Raw genomic sequence first — 14561 nt, 5'->3', positions numbered from 1 at the left:
CTGTCGACGCCAAAGTACCGTTAGCCCGTTGGCACCACCACCGCCGTTTGCTGATCGCCGGCGTGCGAGGTCGGTATGCCCATGCCACTGCCCCTATGCAGAATCCTGCACTGCCACGCCAGCAGCCCGTCTTGCTTCTCCCGCCCGACGGGCCCCCCGGCCGCCAGCCATGTCGATGATAACAATGCAATCTACCCGAGGGCCCCTCGCCAAAAGCCCGCGCGTTGGCCTTGGCCCAATCCAGCCGAGATCTGCAGGTACAGCTTGCTTTTGCTCCCATCGGCCTTGCTTTGCGCTGGTCCCAGTCCTGCCGACTCGGGGCTGGTGGGTGGGCGGGTGGCAGGCACGCGCGAGGCTGCTCCAGACAAATATGTGCCAGCCTCTTTCTCTTTCTCTTCTTCTTCTCCACTCCCCCCCCAAAAAAGCCGTCTTCGCTTGCGTCTGCTCTTCTACTATTCTTCCCCCATTCCATAGTACGCGACGCAGCTCCACCACGCTTATTCTACCCTACTGTTCACGAGTAATTCAATACGACTTTCCGACACGCACTTGTGGGTCAGCACGTCTCGCACAGCCATCCACCCATACCCTCAGCACAACGTCCAAGATGCGCCCCTCGGCCTTGTTCGCGCCCTTCTTCCTCGCTGCCACGGCCCTGGGCCAGGCTGTTGAGGAGGGCATTGCTCCCAATTCGCCTCCTCCTGAAGGCTGCGAGACCACCGTCGATACCCCTTTCATGATTGGCACCCTCGAGAACCCGTCTCTCAATAAGCGCGAGACCGCCCAACAGGTATGCATCCGTGCTCAGTCTTGGCTTTGGCTGGCTTTACACTACTACCCTATCATATACTAACCCGACTGCTCTATCCAGGCTTCTGACGGCCAGCTGTTCTGCACCCTCAAGGACGGCATCTTGCACGATCAGTATGGCCGCACAGGCTCCATTGTGGCTAACCGCCAATTCCAATTTGACGGCCCTCCCCAAGCTGGCGCAATCTACACTGGCGGCTTCTCTGTGTGCAAGAATGACTCGCTCGCCATTGGAGGCAGCACCCGTTGGTGGCGCTGCATGAGCGGTGCCTTTGGAAACCTCTACGACGAGTCGATTGGTGCCCAGTGCCACGAGATTCGCATCCAGGCCGTTTTCGACAACAGCTCAAGTTCGTCGTCGTCGTCGTCGTCGAGCGCCGCTTCCAAGACCAGCTCTGCCTCTTCTGACGCTTCGGCTACCCAGAGCTCTGTATCTGGCAGCATTACCAACAGTGCTAACAGCACTGCATCATTCACATCCGGCGCAAGCTCAACATTTGCTTCTGCTACTTCTTCCTCCGGCTCTGAGAGCTCGCGCTCTTCTGCATCTGCTGGCTCCACCACCTCTCCTACCGGATCCGCAGATGCTCCTCCTGCAAACGCCGCAGCGCCCTCGCTGTTGGCCGCTCCTTTTGCCGTGTTTGGCGTATCGGCCGTCTTCCTCGGCGCTGCCCTCATGCTATAAACGACCCACTTTTACGACCATGCTTCTTTTTTGTTTCTTTACTGTTGTTTTCTTTCCAACTTCTTCTACTTCTACTTTTATCCTCAGCAACCGCATCTCTGGCGTCTTTTCAGCGTTTGTTCACCAACATGCTCCGCATGCATAGATCCTGGGAATATATCGTCTTTTTGTTTCTTTCTCACCGTACCGCATGGTAATTTGAAAAGAAAGAGCATTGCGCGGTTTCATTTTCCCTTGTTGCGTTTGGCACCTGGCGACGGGGAGGGCTAGCAAAGTAATGATAATACACTTGGGTTGACCATGGAAATGGTGTGTGCTTTTTGCATGTCATGTCAATGTTGATTGTTTTTTGCCTCGTGAATTACTTTCGAAACTGTTACCCTTTTCCCCCAAAACAGAGACATTTGTTGAACCTGGTCTATATATATATATATATATAGACATGTACACATACCGAGAAGAAGACCAAAAAAACTCTTCATACACAGTCAGGCAACCCACCATCAAAACTCACTCCCAAGCTCATCAAAGCTATCATCCGGTACGCCCATGGCCTGATTGCTCGCCTCAAGTATCTCACCAACCTGCTCAATCGCATCCCTCTGGGCCCTCCACCTCTGCACCTGACACTCAATCTTCTCCCTCAGCTCATCCGTCCACGCCACAGGATCCCTCGGCACATGCCCTGCATTCGTCACCATGGCCGGCAACAAGATGTTCATCTGAAAGCCCGGCACACTCAGATAGCTCTTAAACTCGGCATAGACGTCGTCGAGGCGGCGCAGCTGGGCCTCCATGGAGCGATAGTCGCTGGCGAGGGCGTGCAGGTAGGCGAGCTGGGCGGCCGACAGCGAGGCGGCGCGACGCAGCAGGAGGAGCATGTGGACCGCGTCGTTTTCCACGTTTTCGAGCGTCATCGTGTGTTCGTTTGGGGGGCAGCCGTAGAGCGGGTGGAGCAGGCGCAGCGACCAGCGGATGTGCCGGTCGACTTTGCTGTACGGGCTTAGGGCTGCCGCGAGGCGTTTGCGCCGGAGGTCGCGAAGGCAGTCTTCTGCGTGGCTGAAGGTGAAGCGTTGGTGGGTGCGTTTCTGGAAGGAATCAAAGTTAGCGTATAACCTTTTTTGTTGTTGTTGTTTGATAGAGGGTGTTTCAATAATGCGGGGGAGTGGGTGGGGGGGGGGGGGGGGGGAACAGGATAAGTCTGGGGTAAAGTAATGTGGAGTTATATATATATATATATATCTGGAATGTAGTATAGTAGTAGGAAAAACGTACCTCCAGTATTATGCGCAACGCCCGTTCCGTCTTGAGGAAACGAACGAGCATGTCCCTCCACGCGACTCGCACGCAGCGCGTAGCAAGATTGACGCGGACATCAAAGTGCAAGCGGTCTGCTTCAACGGGAAAGTCCAAATCCAGGACGGCATGGTCGAGCCGAATGCACCAGCGCAACGTGCCGAATCCTTCTTCAGGGCGCCGCAGCTCCAGCCGGTCCAGCGTGCGCGACCACCGCGCATCCGCATCGTCAATCGTGTTGCCCTGGCGGTCTTGTGCCCCGCCCACCCGATGGAATTGGCGGTACCACTCGTCGTCGAGGCGGAACACGGCGTGGCTCCCGCTCCAGATCGGCTTGCCGGTTGCCTGGTCGTTGTCATTATCGTTGTCTCCACTTGCGCTGGCGCCGGTTTCTATGCGCTCAAACCGCGCTTCCAGAAGGTGAATGGCCGCGTAGTCTTCGTCGTCGTCTAGCGACTCCATTGCCCGCGAGTGCCGGCTCCCCATGTACCCCAGCAACCGCGTGCGTCGCAAACAGTGATATAGCACCTGTCCGTCAATTGCATCGCGGAATCCCCTGCATACAAGCCGCCAGTCGAGCAAATAGTCCACAGGTACATGTTCGACAATCTGCAGTAAAAGTTCAGCAGGCAGTTGTGCGAGCGCCGGTCTCGCTGCTGGCGTCGCCCTTGTCGTTGTCGTCGTCGGTCTTTGCGATGATACATTGCACGCTTGACTCGAGTCGATGGAGCTAAGCAGCGCCGTCACGTCGTCTTGGTCGAAGCCTAGGTTCACATGGCGCCGAAGGTACAACGGAAGCGAGTCGATCGACGGCGATGCTGCTGCTGTCGCTACTCCGCGAGACGAAATCGATGCGCTAAGCGGCGGATGCGCGCCCGCCTGTGACATTGTGGGGGCGGCGGGGAAAAGAGGGGGGGCGCGACGATGTGCGTGAGGCGGGCTTGGATCGAGAGTGGCTTTAGTGTAGTACTACTGTGGGTTTGGGTTCTGCGTCATTCCGATGGCACGTGGACGGAGTATCGGTATTGCGACGTTTTTGGCAATGAGATGGCTTTTTCCTTTTCTGAGAAGAAATTATTCTTTCTCGCAATATGACTAGTTTTAGTAGCTATTGGACCATTGAAGGTGTGTACGTCCTTGTTGGTGTTTCAGCCGGGCGAGAGCCTGGTAAGCCTTCACTGCGATCCGTTTACGACCGATACGGAGTTGTGCCAAGGCAAAGTGAGGAGCCGAGTACTACTTTCCAAAGTCAATTCTAGCGTATGGGATTCCGGCCGCTATCATTACTCGTGCGTCTGCAACGCTCATCAAATACGGAACAAAGGCTTGAAATGCCACTCTTTGGGGTAGTGGTAAGGCATGCCACATTTAAGTACAAGAAGTCTCACGTACCTCACCCCCATTTCAACCCCACTTTACAACCTTGGACTGACATCCTTCTTCGCTACTTGCTCAGTCATGCATCCCGCAAAGAACCTCGTGATCCCATCCAAATCGTCTAACAAAGTCACTTTCGATACATCTACACTTGGTCAGCTTCGTTTTTCTCACGTTACCAACACAAATGTGACCTACACTGATCGGGCCTGACGATAACTACGGCACCAACTTCTGGATCCACACCGTACGCTTCATATGCATGACCATGGCCAGAATTGTAGTGCTCGTCATCAACGAATGATTTGTGAAGATCTAGTAGTCAAACATGTCAGTCCTCATGCATAATCGCTGGACATGATAACTCAAGAAGACGATGGCTTTTACCTCTGATCCCCCATTTACCTGTCACGGGCCAAAAATAATCTGGTATCCTTTCTTGCTCCATGTCTAGGAACTTGCTGCTCATAACGAGTAACGGTTCAATAACAGCATCGGGGTACTTGGATACAGGCGTATACCGTCGTGACATGGTTTCCAGAGCCCCGGTAAGCTATTCCCTTCTCGTTAGCACCAAACATACACACTACACGGTTTTCAATGGAAGAACACGACTTACCTTTTGCACCCTTGCAAGATGCTCATCTCGACCAAGATCTCCCCCAAACACCACAACCCTCCACCGTCCATCACTTCTCAACACACTCTGCAACTGCACCGCCTTACAGTCACAAAACCGTATCACCTGCGCACTCGGAAACCTCATCCCCACCGTAACCCCCCTCGCCACGCTCTGCTCCCCCGGCCCCGCCTGCGTAACAACCGATTCCTCATACCGTGCCGTAAACCCGGCCGTATACCGCCCACTGCGCACAAAGTACTCAGCAAACTCGCCCTTGAACTTTTCTTTTCTTTCAAACAACTCCATGAGCTCCCGGTCAAATGCAATCAGATCAGCCGCCGTCTTACTGCGCTCAGAAACATACGTCGGGATGAGCGAAGGCGGCGATAAGCCAGACAAAACGGAGCCGAGTTTCCACCCAATGTTATATCCGTCTTGCAGTGAGACGTTCATGCCTTGTCCGGCTTTGGGGGAATGCGTGTGGCATGCGTCGCCGGTTAGAAACACGCGGTTGTGGGCGTGGAAGGCGGCTGCGAGGCGTTGCCCGATACTATATGTGCTCCACCAGAATACGCCTGCGTAGTCCATGGAATAGGGTGCGAAGATCTGACGGGCCTGATTCTGCAAGTCGACCAGTTTTACTTCTTTGGGTCGTGCGCCAGCGGGAAGCTGGATGTAGAAGCGGACGAGTTCGCCGCCTTCGCGGGGGATAATGACGATGCTGCCTGCATTGCTGCGGATCGTGCATTTGCGCCGTATGTCCGGGAAGTTGGTTATTGGGTAGATGTCCATGACGCCCCAGACGGTGTCGGACGAGTCGCCCAGCATGCGGATGTCGAGGGCTTTGCGGATGGTGGAGTGGGCACCGTCGCAGCCTATCACGTATTTTGCTTCCCAAGTTTCTTCTTTACCGTCTTTTTCGGCAGTCACCTTAACGCAGTGGGCGTTTGGGTTTCGTGTCTTGGTCTCGTCGATGTCCAGGCTCTTGACGCTCCATCCGTACTCGATGCCGTTGCTTGCTCCCTCTTGCCATCGTCCTTGTTCTCGAAGCACGCTCTCCAGCTTCCTCAGCATCAGCCCGTTCATTCGCGCTTGGTTCAGAATGACATGCGGCAGGTGGCTTAGCCCCTTTTCTGTATCAATAGTTCGACCTTTTCTCTTGATACCTCCCTGTGCTTTTCCCTCTTCCTCCTCGTCAACCCCCCAAAAGCATACTTCCAAGACATGATAACTTTCTCTTAGTAACTCTTCTGATAATCCGAACGACTCGTAGATTTCTACCGTCCGCACTTGCACACCGTCGGCTTGCCCAACCTTAAGCGGCCCAGGGCGCCGCTCGAGCATTGTAAAAGGAATCCCGTAGATGGCAAGCCATGTCGCTGCAAAGATGCCGGCAGAGCCGGATCCCGCTATCAGCACGTCTGTTTTGGGCATTCTCTGGATAGTAGTTGTGTAAAGTGACGTCCAAAGGTACAAGGGTTTACGGCTAAACACGAAAGCAGCAAACAGAGCAGATGAGTTGTAAGTATTAGCGATCACGCGCAAACGGCATTTGAGCGCTTAGCGATCCACCATGACAATCGATGATGGTATGTGTGTATTTATGTATTACATGCCTCAACACTGGGAATAAGCGGTGTCATAGTGTAGTAATCGTGCCGAAAGTATGTTCCGGACATGCATCGGCCATAAAGCGGGGAGCAGACACTCGTTCCACTAGCGTATCCCACAGGTTCGCACAAGCCGAGGGGTGACCCGAATCAAAGCTGATTGTGACAGCTGTTCGCAGGTATCAGGGAAGAAGACATTTCCACTAGCCTTCTCTATCAAATACCAAGATAACTATGCTTGGCGTCGGCTACTGCCTAGGTGCAGATCCTACGCAGGGAACGTTGCCGATGTTAGTTTCCCGTCGGAAGAACGGGTAACGGCTATAAAGGCGGCGAAAGCTCGGGTAGGTATCATATGCTATGTATCTTGAGTATTCATATTACTATCTACGTAGGTACACTATTCATATCGTGTTCCGTCTGGTTGAGAGCACATTGTTGACGTCCTCCAACCTAGTCCTCCTGTGCCGTGCCAATTAGTCGCTAGTGCATGTACAACAATGCAACAGGAGCGTGGATAAGTTTTTCTTTTTGCCGAAGCAATTACACACCGCAAACTCCGCTTCATGCGTAAGGATAATAGGGATCAATGCAAAATGTACGTCGTCCGAGGATAAAAACACAATGGCTCATTAGACAGGCTTAATGGCCTACAGCAGAGTAATGCGAGTTGCGGCCATGAGGTTGTTGGTAAAGTGACGGGGTATAGTCGGAGTCCTGGTACATGGTGCCTCGCCTTTCGTCTTCTGGGTATGGTTCTTTGATTTCCCAATTGTGCTGCTTGACACCGACGGAGAATTCGAGATCTTCGCGTGTGATAGAGTCCCAGTACTGTCTAGATGTTAGCAGGTACGTACAAAAACAACGGAGTAAACTACATACCTTGTAAACCATCATGACAGCCAACAGATTACAGATGGTGGTGAAGAAAAGGCCGTCAATGTAATGCAGTACACCTTCGCAAATAGTGTCGCTGAAGACATAGAGAATCACCTGGCCAATGACGAAGAAGAAGATGCCAAACAGGATGTCACCCAGTGGCCAGCGGTCCTCCAAAGTTCCAATTACAAGAATGATCTGGCTGACGGTGTAAATGAATAGACAGATGGCATTGACGAGGTAGGTGACGATAAAGATGCCAATAGGATTCATGGGGCTCAGTCCGGCCCAGCCTTTAAAAGTCAAAAGATTGACCGCGCCACCGATGATGAACATGGCGAGGGAGCTGAGCCGTAGCAGCCAGACGGAGAGGGTAGTGCCATCTTCGTAAAGCTGGAAACCGACAAAGCCATTAATCAACAGACAAGTACACAAGGCAGACGTGAGGCCATTCTGGGCGGCAGCAAAGTACGGGTAGGTAGCGGAACCGGGCGCAGTGACACCTGCATCGAGGACGAGGGAGATGATGGTGAGGAGGAAGTAGATGTAGAAGAAGGTTGTGATTTCCTTACGCCCTGGTATACGTTAGCAAAAGTGCTCTGGGCCATAATGCTGATATTGCGCCGACGTACCGACAGCCGTGAATTTGGAGCGTACGTGTATGATCATTACGACAGTCATGACCAGGGCCAGGATGTGCATAAAGTCGTTAGCCGCCTCGAAGATGATCGTGTTGGCGATCTCAATAGTCCTGGCATAGCAGCGTGTCTGGATACCCACGCCATTGCTGATATCCTGATGGCCCACAGCAGCGCAGAGGGGTATCGGCGCCTTTTCGCATATCGTCTGGAAGTCGCCGAAGCCCATTGTCGCAGGACGGGGGAGGCCGGAGCTCGAGAGTGCCAGGCGGTAGAGGTGGTGAAGTCACAGTCACAGTCGTCGTCGTGCGCAACACGTATATCGGAAGCGAGCGGAGGTGCAGACGACTAACGAGTGAAGGTCCGCAGTAAACAGAAGCGAGAGCAGTCGCTGTGGGGATGCGACGGGGGTCAGATTTGCGACGGGGGCGGTTGTCAGGAGTGAATGCCCAGTGCCCTGTTGATGCTTCCCGCACTCCACCAAGGGCGCGTGCAGGTATGTGCCATGCTGATTCCGGACTAGCGCAGAGCTATTTCGGACACGGAGACCCACCTGAAAAAAACAACAACACCATCCACATATTGCCAGATGCATCATAGGGCTGAGCTCGACATTGCGACCAGAGTGACTTGATTTCTGTCTTCTACCGATGCTAGCTATATGTATGGCTGAAAGAATAGTCCCTCCTCATATAGCCTGTGCCTTTTTCATGTGCTGATGGTGACTTCAGAAGAGCAAGGTTTGTTTCCCTAGAAGACAATAAAAGACAGTGACAATAATTAGCTATCAATACAAAAGCGTAGTCAATCATATATAATTACAAGTGTCTCGTTGCATGTTCAGTCACATCAGATTGCTGCAGCTCTACTCCCACTCACCTTGACTATCATACTACTACTTAGCAATCATGAACAGGCCCCAATTCTACTGCTTGCCCATTTCCAACTTTACAGCATCAATCAGAACTTCTAAGATACTTAACTTCCCACCCTAGAGAAGAACATCCTCAGTCTAGCCACTCGCCAAAATGGCCGGCCGTCCAAATCTCCAAGACCTTTCTCAAGCATCCAATGAAGCATTGGAAAAACTGAAGAAGTTCAGGACAGAGAACCCACTGCTGATCGCCACGATTCCACCAAGCCCTGACAAGCAGCATTTACCTACAGGCAACTTGCCAGGTATGGCTTCCCAGCCATCCAACCCACATCCACGCCCTCCTCGAGTCTATCACGGACCGCTTGTTCGCATTACCCGCGATATGGTTTTCGATCGCATCTATCTCCTTCTCACAGAAAACCTGCCCACACGGTGGACTCAAAATCCTGAAGCTCTGGCTCATCTTAGTAGTAAGACACCTTATTCTTCACTTACCTTGTAACTCACCAACTAACAAGAACATGTAGAGAGTATGGCCAACGTTGTTATTCGCAGCGGTCAATATGGTGACTTTGGTCCATACGGCCTTTCTTCCCTTGCACAGATCTCTGCTTATATCGGTCACGAAGGCATATATCATTACATGTGTCTAGCAGTACGTCCAAGTTATGGCGATGTTCAAATCATCTTTAGGGGTGATCTGTGTGAGCATGAAGGCCAAGATCCCATCATTCATCATGAATTGATGGCACTCTGCAGGAAAGGTTTCGACAGGGCAGCTGACAGATTATATGTGAATATTGTCTCGCGGATGCCTAGGAAAAGTTCGGCTTAGTAGGCTACACTTGAAGCGGCCAGGGACATTGCTATAGTCATGGGAAATGTAATGAATGAACAACAAGGCTACTGTATAGTTCTCACGCATAGTCAGGCCTGCACTAATGATATCAAGATCCCGAGAGACATGTCGTGAATGGGACGGAATGTTTTGTCATCTTAGTGGTGAGGCGGACCAATAACTCGATTGAGCAAACATGGTTGTACTGACAATAGCCACATAGAAACGCTGCTACCATGTGATAGCACATTCACCTTCACTTCACAGGGACTTGCCGCTTGCAGCAAAGACGAATCCAATGCTACGGTAACGAGGTAACAGCACTCTATAATAAAGCCCCAGAAAATTTAGAGCCCATCCTCACCCTCAAAGCTCAAGTGTTGTTAACGACTTCTGACTCTCAAGCTCCAATTTACCTTTGGTACGTAAGTTTCGGACAAGAGTAATACTCTTACCAAAAACACCATGGATCGCTCCCCAACGAAACGCATGACAAGGAGCCAAGTGAAACTTGGAACCGAAACACCACCGCTATCCCCGACCGTAGCAAAGGAGGTTACATTACGGAGTCACTTGCAGGAGTTGTTAGACAAGCTCCCACAAGATCTCCCTGTGTACCACCACGAAGAGCTTCTCGGTAAGTACCACGGAATCACTTCTTGTATACACCTAATTCTTGCATCAGATGGAATTTGTTTCCTGCTTCATAGCCCACTCTTCTCCTACGTCGTGAGCCCACGCATCCGGCGAGAGGAACAGAAAGCCAAGTCGTATGAAACCAATGCTGTGACAACCCAGACACCACTTGTCAAGAAAGCTCATAAAGGTGTCATTCGGGAATCAGCAACATATCTCGCACTGTCTAAGTTACGCATCGATATCAATCAGGAGAAGAACGACTGGATTACTCGCCTCCTTTACAACAACGCCATCCTCATCGAGGGGCGCGACTTAGGCAAGGCTAGAAACTCTTCGTTCGTCACGAGTTTCCACTTCTTCTGCGAGGAAGTAGCTTTCTTGAGCAGCGAGTTCAGGTCGAGGGAGCGTGCTGGAGCTGTCTTGCGTGGTGCTGCGGGAGAGCAGCAGTTGCTGGAGATGGATCTCGATAGTACAAGGGTAGCCAGTGCGGAGAGGAAGAAGCGGCGGCTTGTCAAGTTGAAGGTAAGAGTTCAAATAATGCGCGGTAGGGTAGTGCGCGCCAGGAATACGAGGAGGTAGAGAAATGAACAGGAGAGCCAACAGATGGACAACTTGGCGACACTTCAGTTGGAGGTATGAGGGTAATATTGGCCAAGTATTTGCTGAGATAAGGCGTTGTTTGGTGTGCATATAGCACAGTTTTTTTGTTATGACTGTTCAAGTAGTCAGGTGGTGTGGGGTTATTGGGTGTGTTATCGTAAGTGGATGGGAGACCGACGACAGTCTTCTTACGGTACGAGAATATACAAGGTCCCTCGATTTACATGTACAATTTTCCGCAGATGGATACAATCTGAATATCTTAGAGGTGAATTACCATATCGTAGTTAAATGTCTTATGGAAGATCAGTGAATTCTGTTACATGTTCACGAGGACAATTTCATCACTATCTTGATATCGATCACAAAGCGTGTTTTCACAAAGACACTGTACATAAAGTCATGCAATTGACCGATTTTCAAAGTAAAGTACAGCTCACATGTGGACTATTGAGAATTAGTAAATTGCAAGTCAAAATGCACTGTAGGTGGTTGCATCTGTCAAAAGTGAAGTTGCGCAGGGAGCAGCGTGTGACGCCAAATTTTCGTGGCGAGGTTTGCCTGCTAGACGAACATTGACCTGCCTAGATACTACCACAATTTCAAACGTCACTCGAACACCTCTGCAAAGCCCCAAAATCTGTCAAAATGGCATCGCAATCAGGCATGGTCAACCCGGCCGTCTTTCAGGACCTCCAAGCGCGCATAGACGAGGACTCTGCGGTTCGAGATGTGAGTGGCAGTTCGCCAGAGCTGCACGTGACATCGTACTCACAACGCGACAGGAGCTGCGCGATATCATACAGGCGCTTGAGAAACACAGTAAGTGTGTTCAATATGGATTCTGAATCTGAATTAACTTCCTACAGATCGCAATGTCTCTTTCGTGCTGTCAAGAGCCCATTCCACACCTGTCGGCGAGCGTCAGTCGCCGCACCCAAGACTCTCCACATGCTAGCTAATTGAGATACAGTGTCAGATATCCTAAAGGCTGCTCAAGAGCCCATTGACAATGTCATTGACACGGTTTCTAAGCTCTCGCAAGCTGCGTCGAAGATGCCCTACTACAAGTTCAACAACATGTGGAGCCGTCAGATGCAGGGTGCAGTAGGTTCAAGATTGACACATCATTCGATCATACTACTGACTAATTCGCAGTGCGAGAGTATCCTCTTCTGGGGCTGGCTTGGTGGCTACAAGTATGAGGATGGTGTGGTGCAATGCGGACGACTCTTAACCATCGAGGAGCTCGGCGAAATCTTCAAGAGTACGTCCAGGAGAACACATCATGTATGCACTCCTAACGTTCAAACAGTCCCGGTCAACCTCAAGGATCGCGATGAGTTCCACCTCTCACTTGAGGAGTATCTGCATTCCCTCATGACGCTCGTCGAGGAGCTTGTACGTCGCCTTATATGCGTTGCAAATGAACAAGAATACATAGCTAACAACTATAGACACGCCTTGCCCGCAATGCTGTCACTTTGGGCGATTACGAGCGTCCGCTGCTCATCAACCAGTTCGTCAAGGATCTGCATGCTGGATTCCAGATCCTCAACCTTAAGAATGACAGCCTACGCCGCCGCAGCGATGGCCTCAAGTATCGCGTCAAGGATGTGGAGGACGTGGTGTACGATCTTTCATTGAGGAATTTGGTTCCGAAGAAGGGAGAGCAGCAGTAAGTATTGACATGGTTCAAGCGATGGTGCAAGGAATGAATGTGTGTAATGCCCCAGGTAAAAGTTTCGGACATGGCCATCAGTAATGAGGTATCAACAAAGGAAATGGACATACCATGAATTGAAAATCGTAAAGCTGCGGAGTCAGGAATTCACATATTTTGTCCCGTCTCGTACGAACCATGGAGGTGCTGAACAGGAGTTGGTCGTCTGTCCAATCAGCGAGCAGCACCACCAGCGTCATCTCGAAACTTTCCGTTCCGCGATCTCCTGCAACTACCCCGACCAACAAACATTCCAGTCGGCCAGGCACCATCCACGCTCCTTGCAAAGCCCAGTACAAAACTATTCCACTTTGAATTGACGTGTCTTCGTTTCAACCAATCCGCATATTCATTACCACCCATTTAATTCGCAAACATGGCCAGCACAACTGTCATCAACGCAAACGCGACATCAAAGCACCAGCCCTCAACCGCCGCGCCAATTGAGCCACTCAAGAACGATACAGCGCGTCTATATACGCACATTCACCCTATACTCGTTCTCTCCGTCTATGCGCTCAAATTCCCCGCTCTGGTTGCAGACCCAGTGCCCACGTTGCTGAGCACCCTCGCACCGCTCGCTGTGCTACAAATAGCCTTTGTAGCCGTATGTCTCCCACCGACCGGAGGTACGCCTTCGATGCGGAAACAGAAGCCGGGTGAGAAGAAGGGAAAGACTCCGACGAAGTTGGAACAAGGGTTGAACTCGAAGATTGTGGTACGTGTCTTGTACTAGCATGGCAGCGTTGCTAGCAATGTCTTTTCTAAGGAAGAGCTAACGTGTTGTTACAGCCAGCTTTCCTTTCTCTCCTCCTTTCCGCCCTCGCTGCGACGCCGCTCCTCACGGCCATTCTCGTCCTCTTCGGTGCACCCGTGTCTACACACCATGCACACACTTTGCTCTGTGGTGCCCATGTGGCGCTCCTGAGCACCCTACCTCTGATCTATGTACACGGTGTCGATGGCGATACGTGGAGACAGATTATCGCACTACTCCTGCCGATAGATGAGGTCTATGGAGGGCTGATTGGCACGGTTCTTGGTGCTTGGATAGGCGCCGTACCTATTCCCTTGGACTGGTGAGTTATCCCGGGCTTATATGCTCATCCAGAACTTATGGCGAGATGATAGTTTCGAAGTAGAAAGACTAATCATGTACAGGGACCGCGAGTGGCAGAAGTGGCCAGTTACCATTGTTACGGGCGCTTATATTGGATACGCAGTTGGCAAGCTGCTAGGAGGCACACTGTTGAAGGGCAAGAAGATCATGTTTGACTAGGAGATCGTGGCTGAGATTGCTTTGCTCCCACTCTGTTTGAGGTCTCTTTGGGACTCTTGTTGTAAACTTGGGCTAGTCAGTTGTGGGTAGTAGATAGGTCGTCACATAGATACCCGTATATTAGGAACATAGGCCTGGCAGATATACGTTCGAGGTACCCAGCACCAGAAACAGAGCTAACAAATTTCCGTGTAAGATGTTGTACTGTGCAAGACCATGTGCATGGGCACAGGAATATTACCACACAACCAGTCCATCAACTATCCTAGCGTACAAATATCCAAGATGCCGTTAATATCCACAAAAGATACCTCCGACCATCGAACGATGTCACCAGAGCACAAGCCGCAATTCCCCTCCGGTCCACCTCGGAGCCCAGACCGACCCTGCAAGCCACCTATCCACTACCTGCCAATCTCCGGCATTTCCCAAACCAGTAATCCCGGCGCAAACCAAGCTCCAAACCACATGCAACTACCTTAGCCTGAAAACAGTATGCCTTTTTTTTACGTATTGGGCATTCTCACACTGTTGTTGGGCCGGGGTATTTTTGGTATTGCGGGCTTTTTTCTGTGAATAGCCGTAGAAGCTTTTGATGATTGTGCCGCAGATTGTCCAAATAGACGCGGCGAGGTGGGCGCGGGGTCGGTAGGTCGTGGGGGTGGGGGGAGCGGGGAAGAGAGTTTAT

The 14561-nt window shown here is 51.4% G+C and overlaps 7 protein-coding genes across 7 annotated transcripts; 5 read left to right on the top strand and 2 right to left on the bottom strand.

Annotated features, from left to right (window-relative positions):
• The first annotated feature begins 417 nt into the window (after positions 1-417).
• On the top strand, positions 418-1799 carry PSV08DRAFT_227926 (uncharacterized protein). The gene is made up of 2 exons (XM_014221928.2): positions 418-790; positions 872-1799. The coding sequence occupies exons 1-2, from the start codon at positions 608-610 to the stop codon at positions 1493-1495; spliced, it is 807 nt and encodes a 268-aa protein (XP_014077403.1). The 5' UTR covers positions 418-607; the 3' UTR covers positions 1496-1799.
• Positions 1800-1901: 102 nt separating this feature from the next.
• Positions 1902-3679, bottom strand: PSV08DRAFT_364415 (uncharacterized protein; the record flags this gene model as incomplete). Its single annotated transcript, XM_014221929.1, has 2 exons — positions 1902-2583; positions 2771-3679. 2 exons carry the CDS (start codon positions 3677-3679, stop codon positions 1999-2001), a joined length of 1494 nt encoding a protein of 497 aa, XP_014077404.1. The 3' UTR covers positions 1902-1998.
• Positions 3680-4036: 357 nt separating this feature from the next.
• PSV08DRAFT_411391 (phenol 2-monooxygenase) lies at positions 4037-8515 on the bottom strand (the record flags this gene model as incomplete). Its single annotated transcript, XM_066093889.1, has 9 exons — positions 4037-4313; positions 4367-4483; positions 4556-4721; positions 4788-6227; positions 7055-7231; positions 7283-7854; positions 7912-8171; positions 8271-8392; positions 8471-8515. 9 exons carry the CDS (start codon positions 8513-8515, stop codon positions 4207-4209), a joined length of 3006 nt encoding a protein of 1001 aa, XP_065948715.1. The 3' UTR covers positions 4037-4206.
• Positions 8516-8945: 430 nt separating this feature from the next.
• PSV08DRAFT_354183 (uncharacterized protein) lies at positions 8946-9629 on the top strand (the record flags this gene model as incomplete). Its single annotated transcript, XM_014221932.2, has 2 exons — positions 8946-9264; positions 9322-9629. The coding sequence occupies 2 exons, from the start codon at positions 8946-8948 to the stop codon at positions 9627-9629; spliced, it is 627 nt and encodes a 208-aa protein (XP_014077407.2).
• A 468-nt stretch (positions 9630-10097) lies between these two features.
• PSV08DRAFT_354182 (uncharacterized protein) lies at positions 10098-10910 on the top strand (the record flags this gene model as incomplete). The annotated part of the gene is made up of 3 exons (XM_066092872.1): positions 10098-10269; positions 10318-10793; positions 10863-10910. The coding sequence occupies 3 exons, from the start codon at positions 10098-10100 to the stop codon at positions 10908-10910; spliced, it is 696 nt and encodes a 231-aa protein (XP_065948714.1).
• A 547-nt stretch (positions 10911-11457) lies between these two features.
• Positions 11458-12719, top strand: PSV08DRAFT_411390 (Translin). The gene is made up of 7 exons (XM_014221934.2): positions 11458-11603; positions 11657-11693; positions 11741-11794; positions 11845-11978; positions 12030-12138; positions 12187-12272; positions 12329-12719. The coding sequence occupies exons 1-7, from the start codon at positions 11520-11522 to the stop codon at positions 12551-12553; spliced, it is 729 nt and encodes a 242-aa protein (XP_014077409.1). The 5' UTR covers positions 11458-11519; the 3' UTR covers positions 12554-12719.
• A 109-nt stretch (positions 12720-12828) lies between these two features.
• Positions 12829-14015, top strand: PSV08DRAFT_207184 (GPI biosynthesis protein Pig-F). Its single transcript, XM_014221935.2, has 3 exons — positions 12829-13312; positions 13387-13673; positions 13756-14015. Exons 1-3 carry the CDS (start codon positions 12971-12973, stop codon positions 13871-13873), a joined length of 747 nt encoding a protein of 248 aa, XP_014077410.1. The 5' UTR covers positions 12829-12970; the 3' UTR covers positions 13874-14015.
• Positions 14016-14561: the final 546 nt, after the last annotated feature.

Source organism: Bipolaris maydis (assembly GCF_028858645.1).
Source record: "Bipolaris maydis strain C4 unplaced genomic scaffold PSV08scaffold_11, whole genome shotgun sequence".
Taxonomy (NCBI): Eukaryota; Fungi; Ascomycota; class Dothideomycetes; order Pleosporales; family Pleosporaceae; genus Bipolaris; species Bipolaris maydis.
The sequence above is the reverse complement of the archived record's forward strand: the minus strand, read 5'-3'. Positions and strand labels throughout refer to the sequence as shown.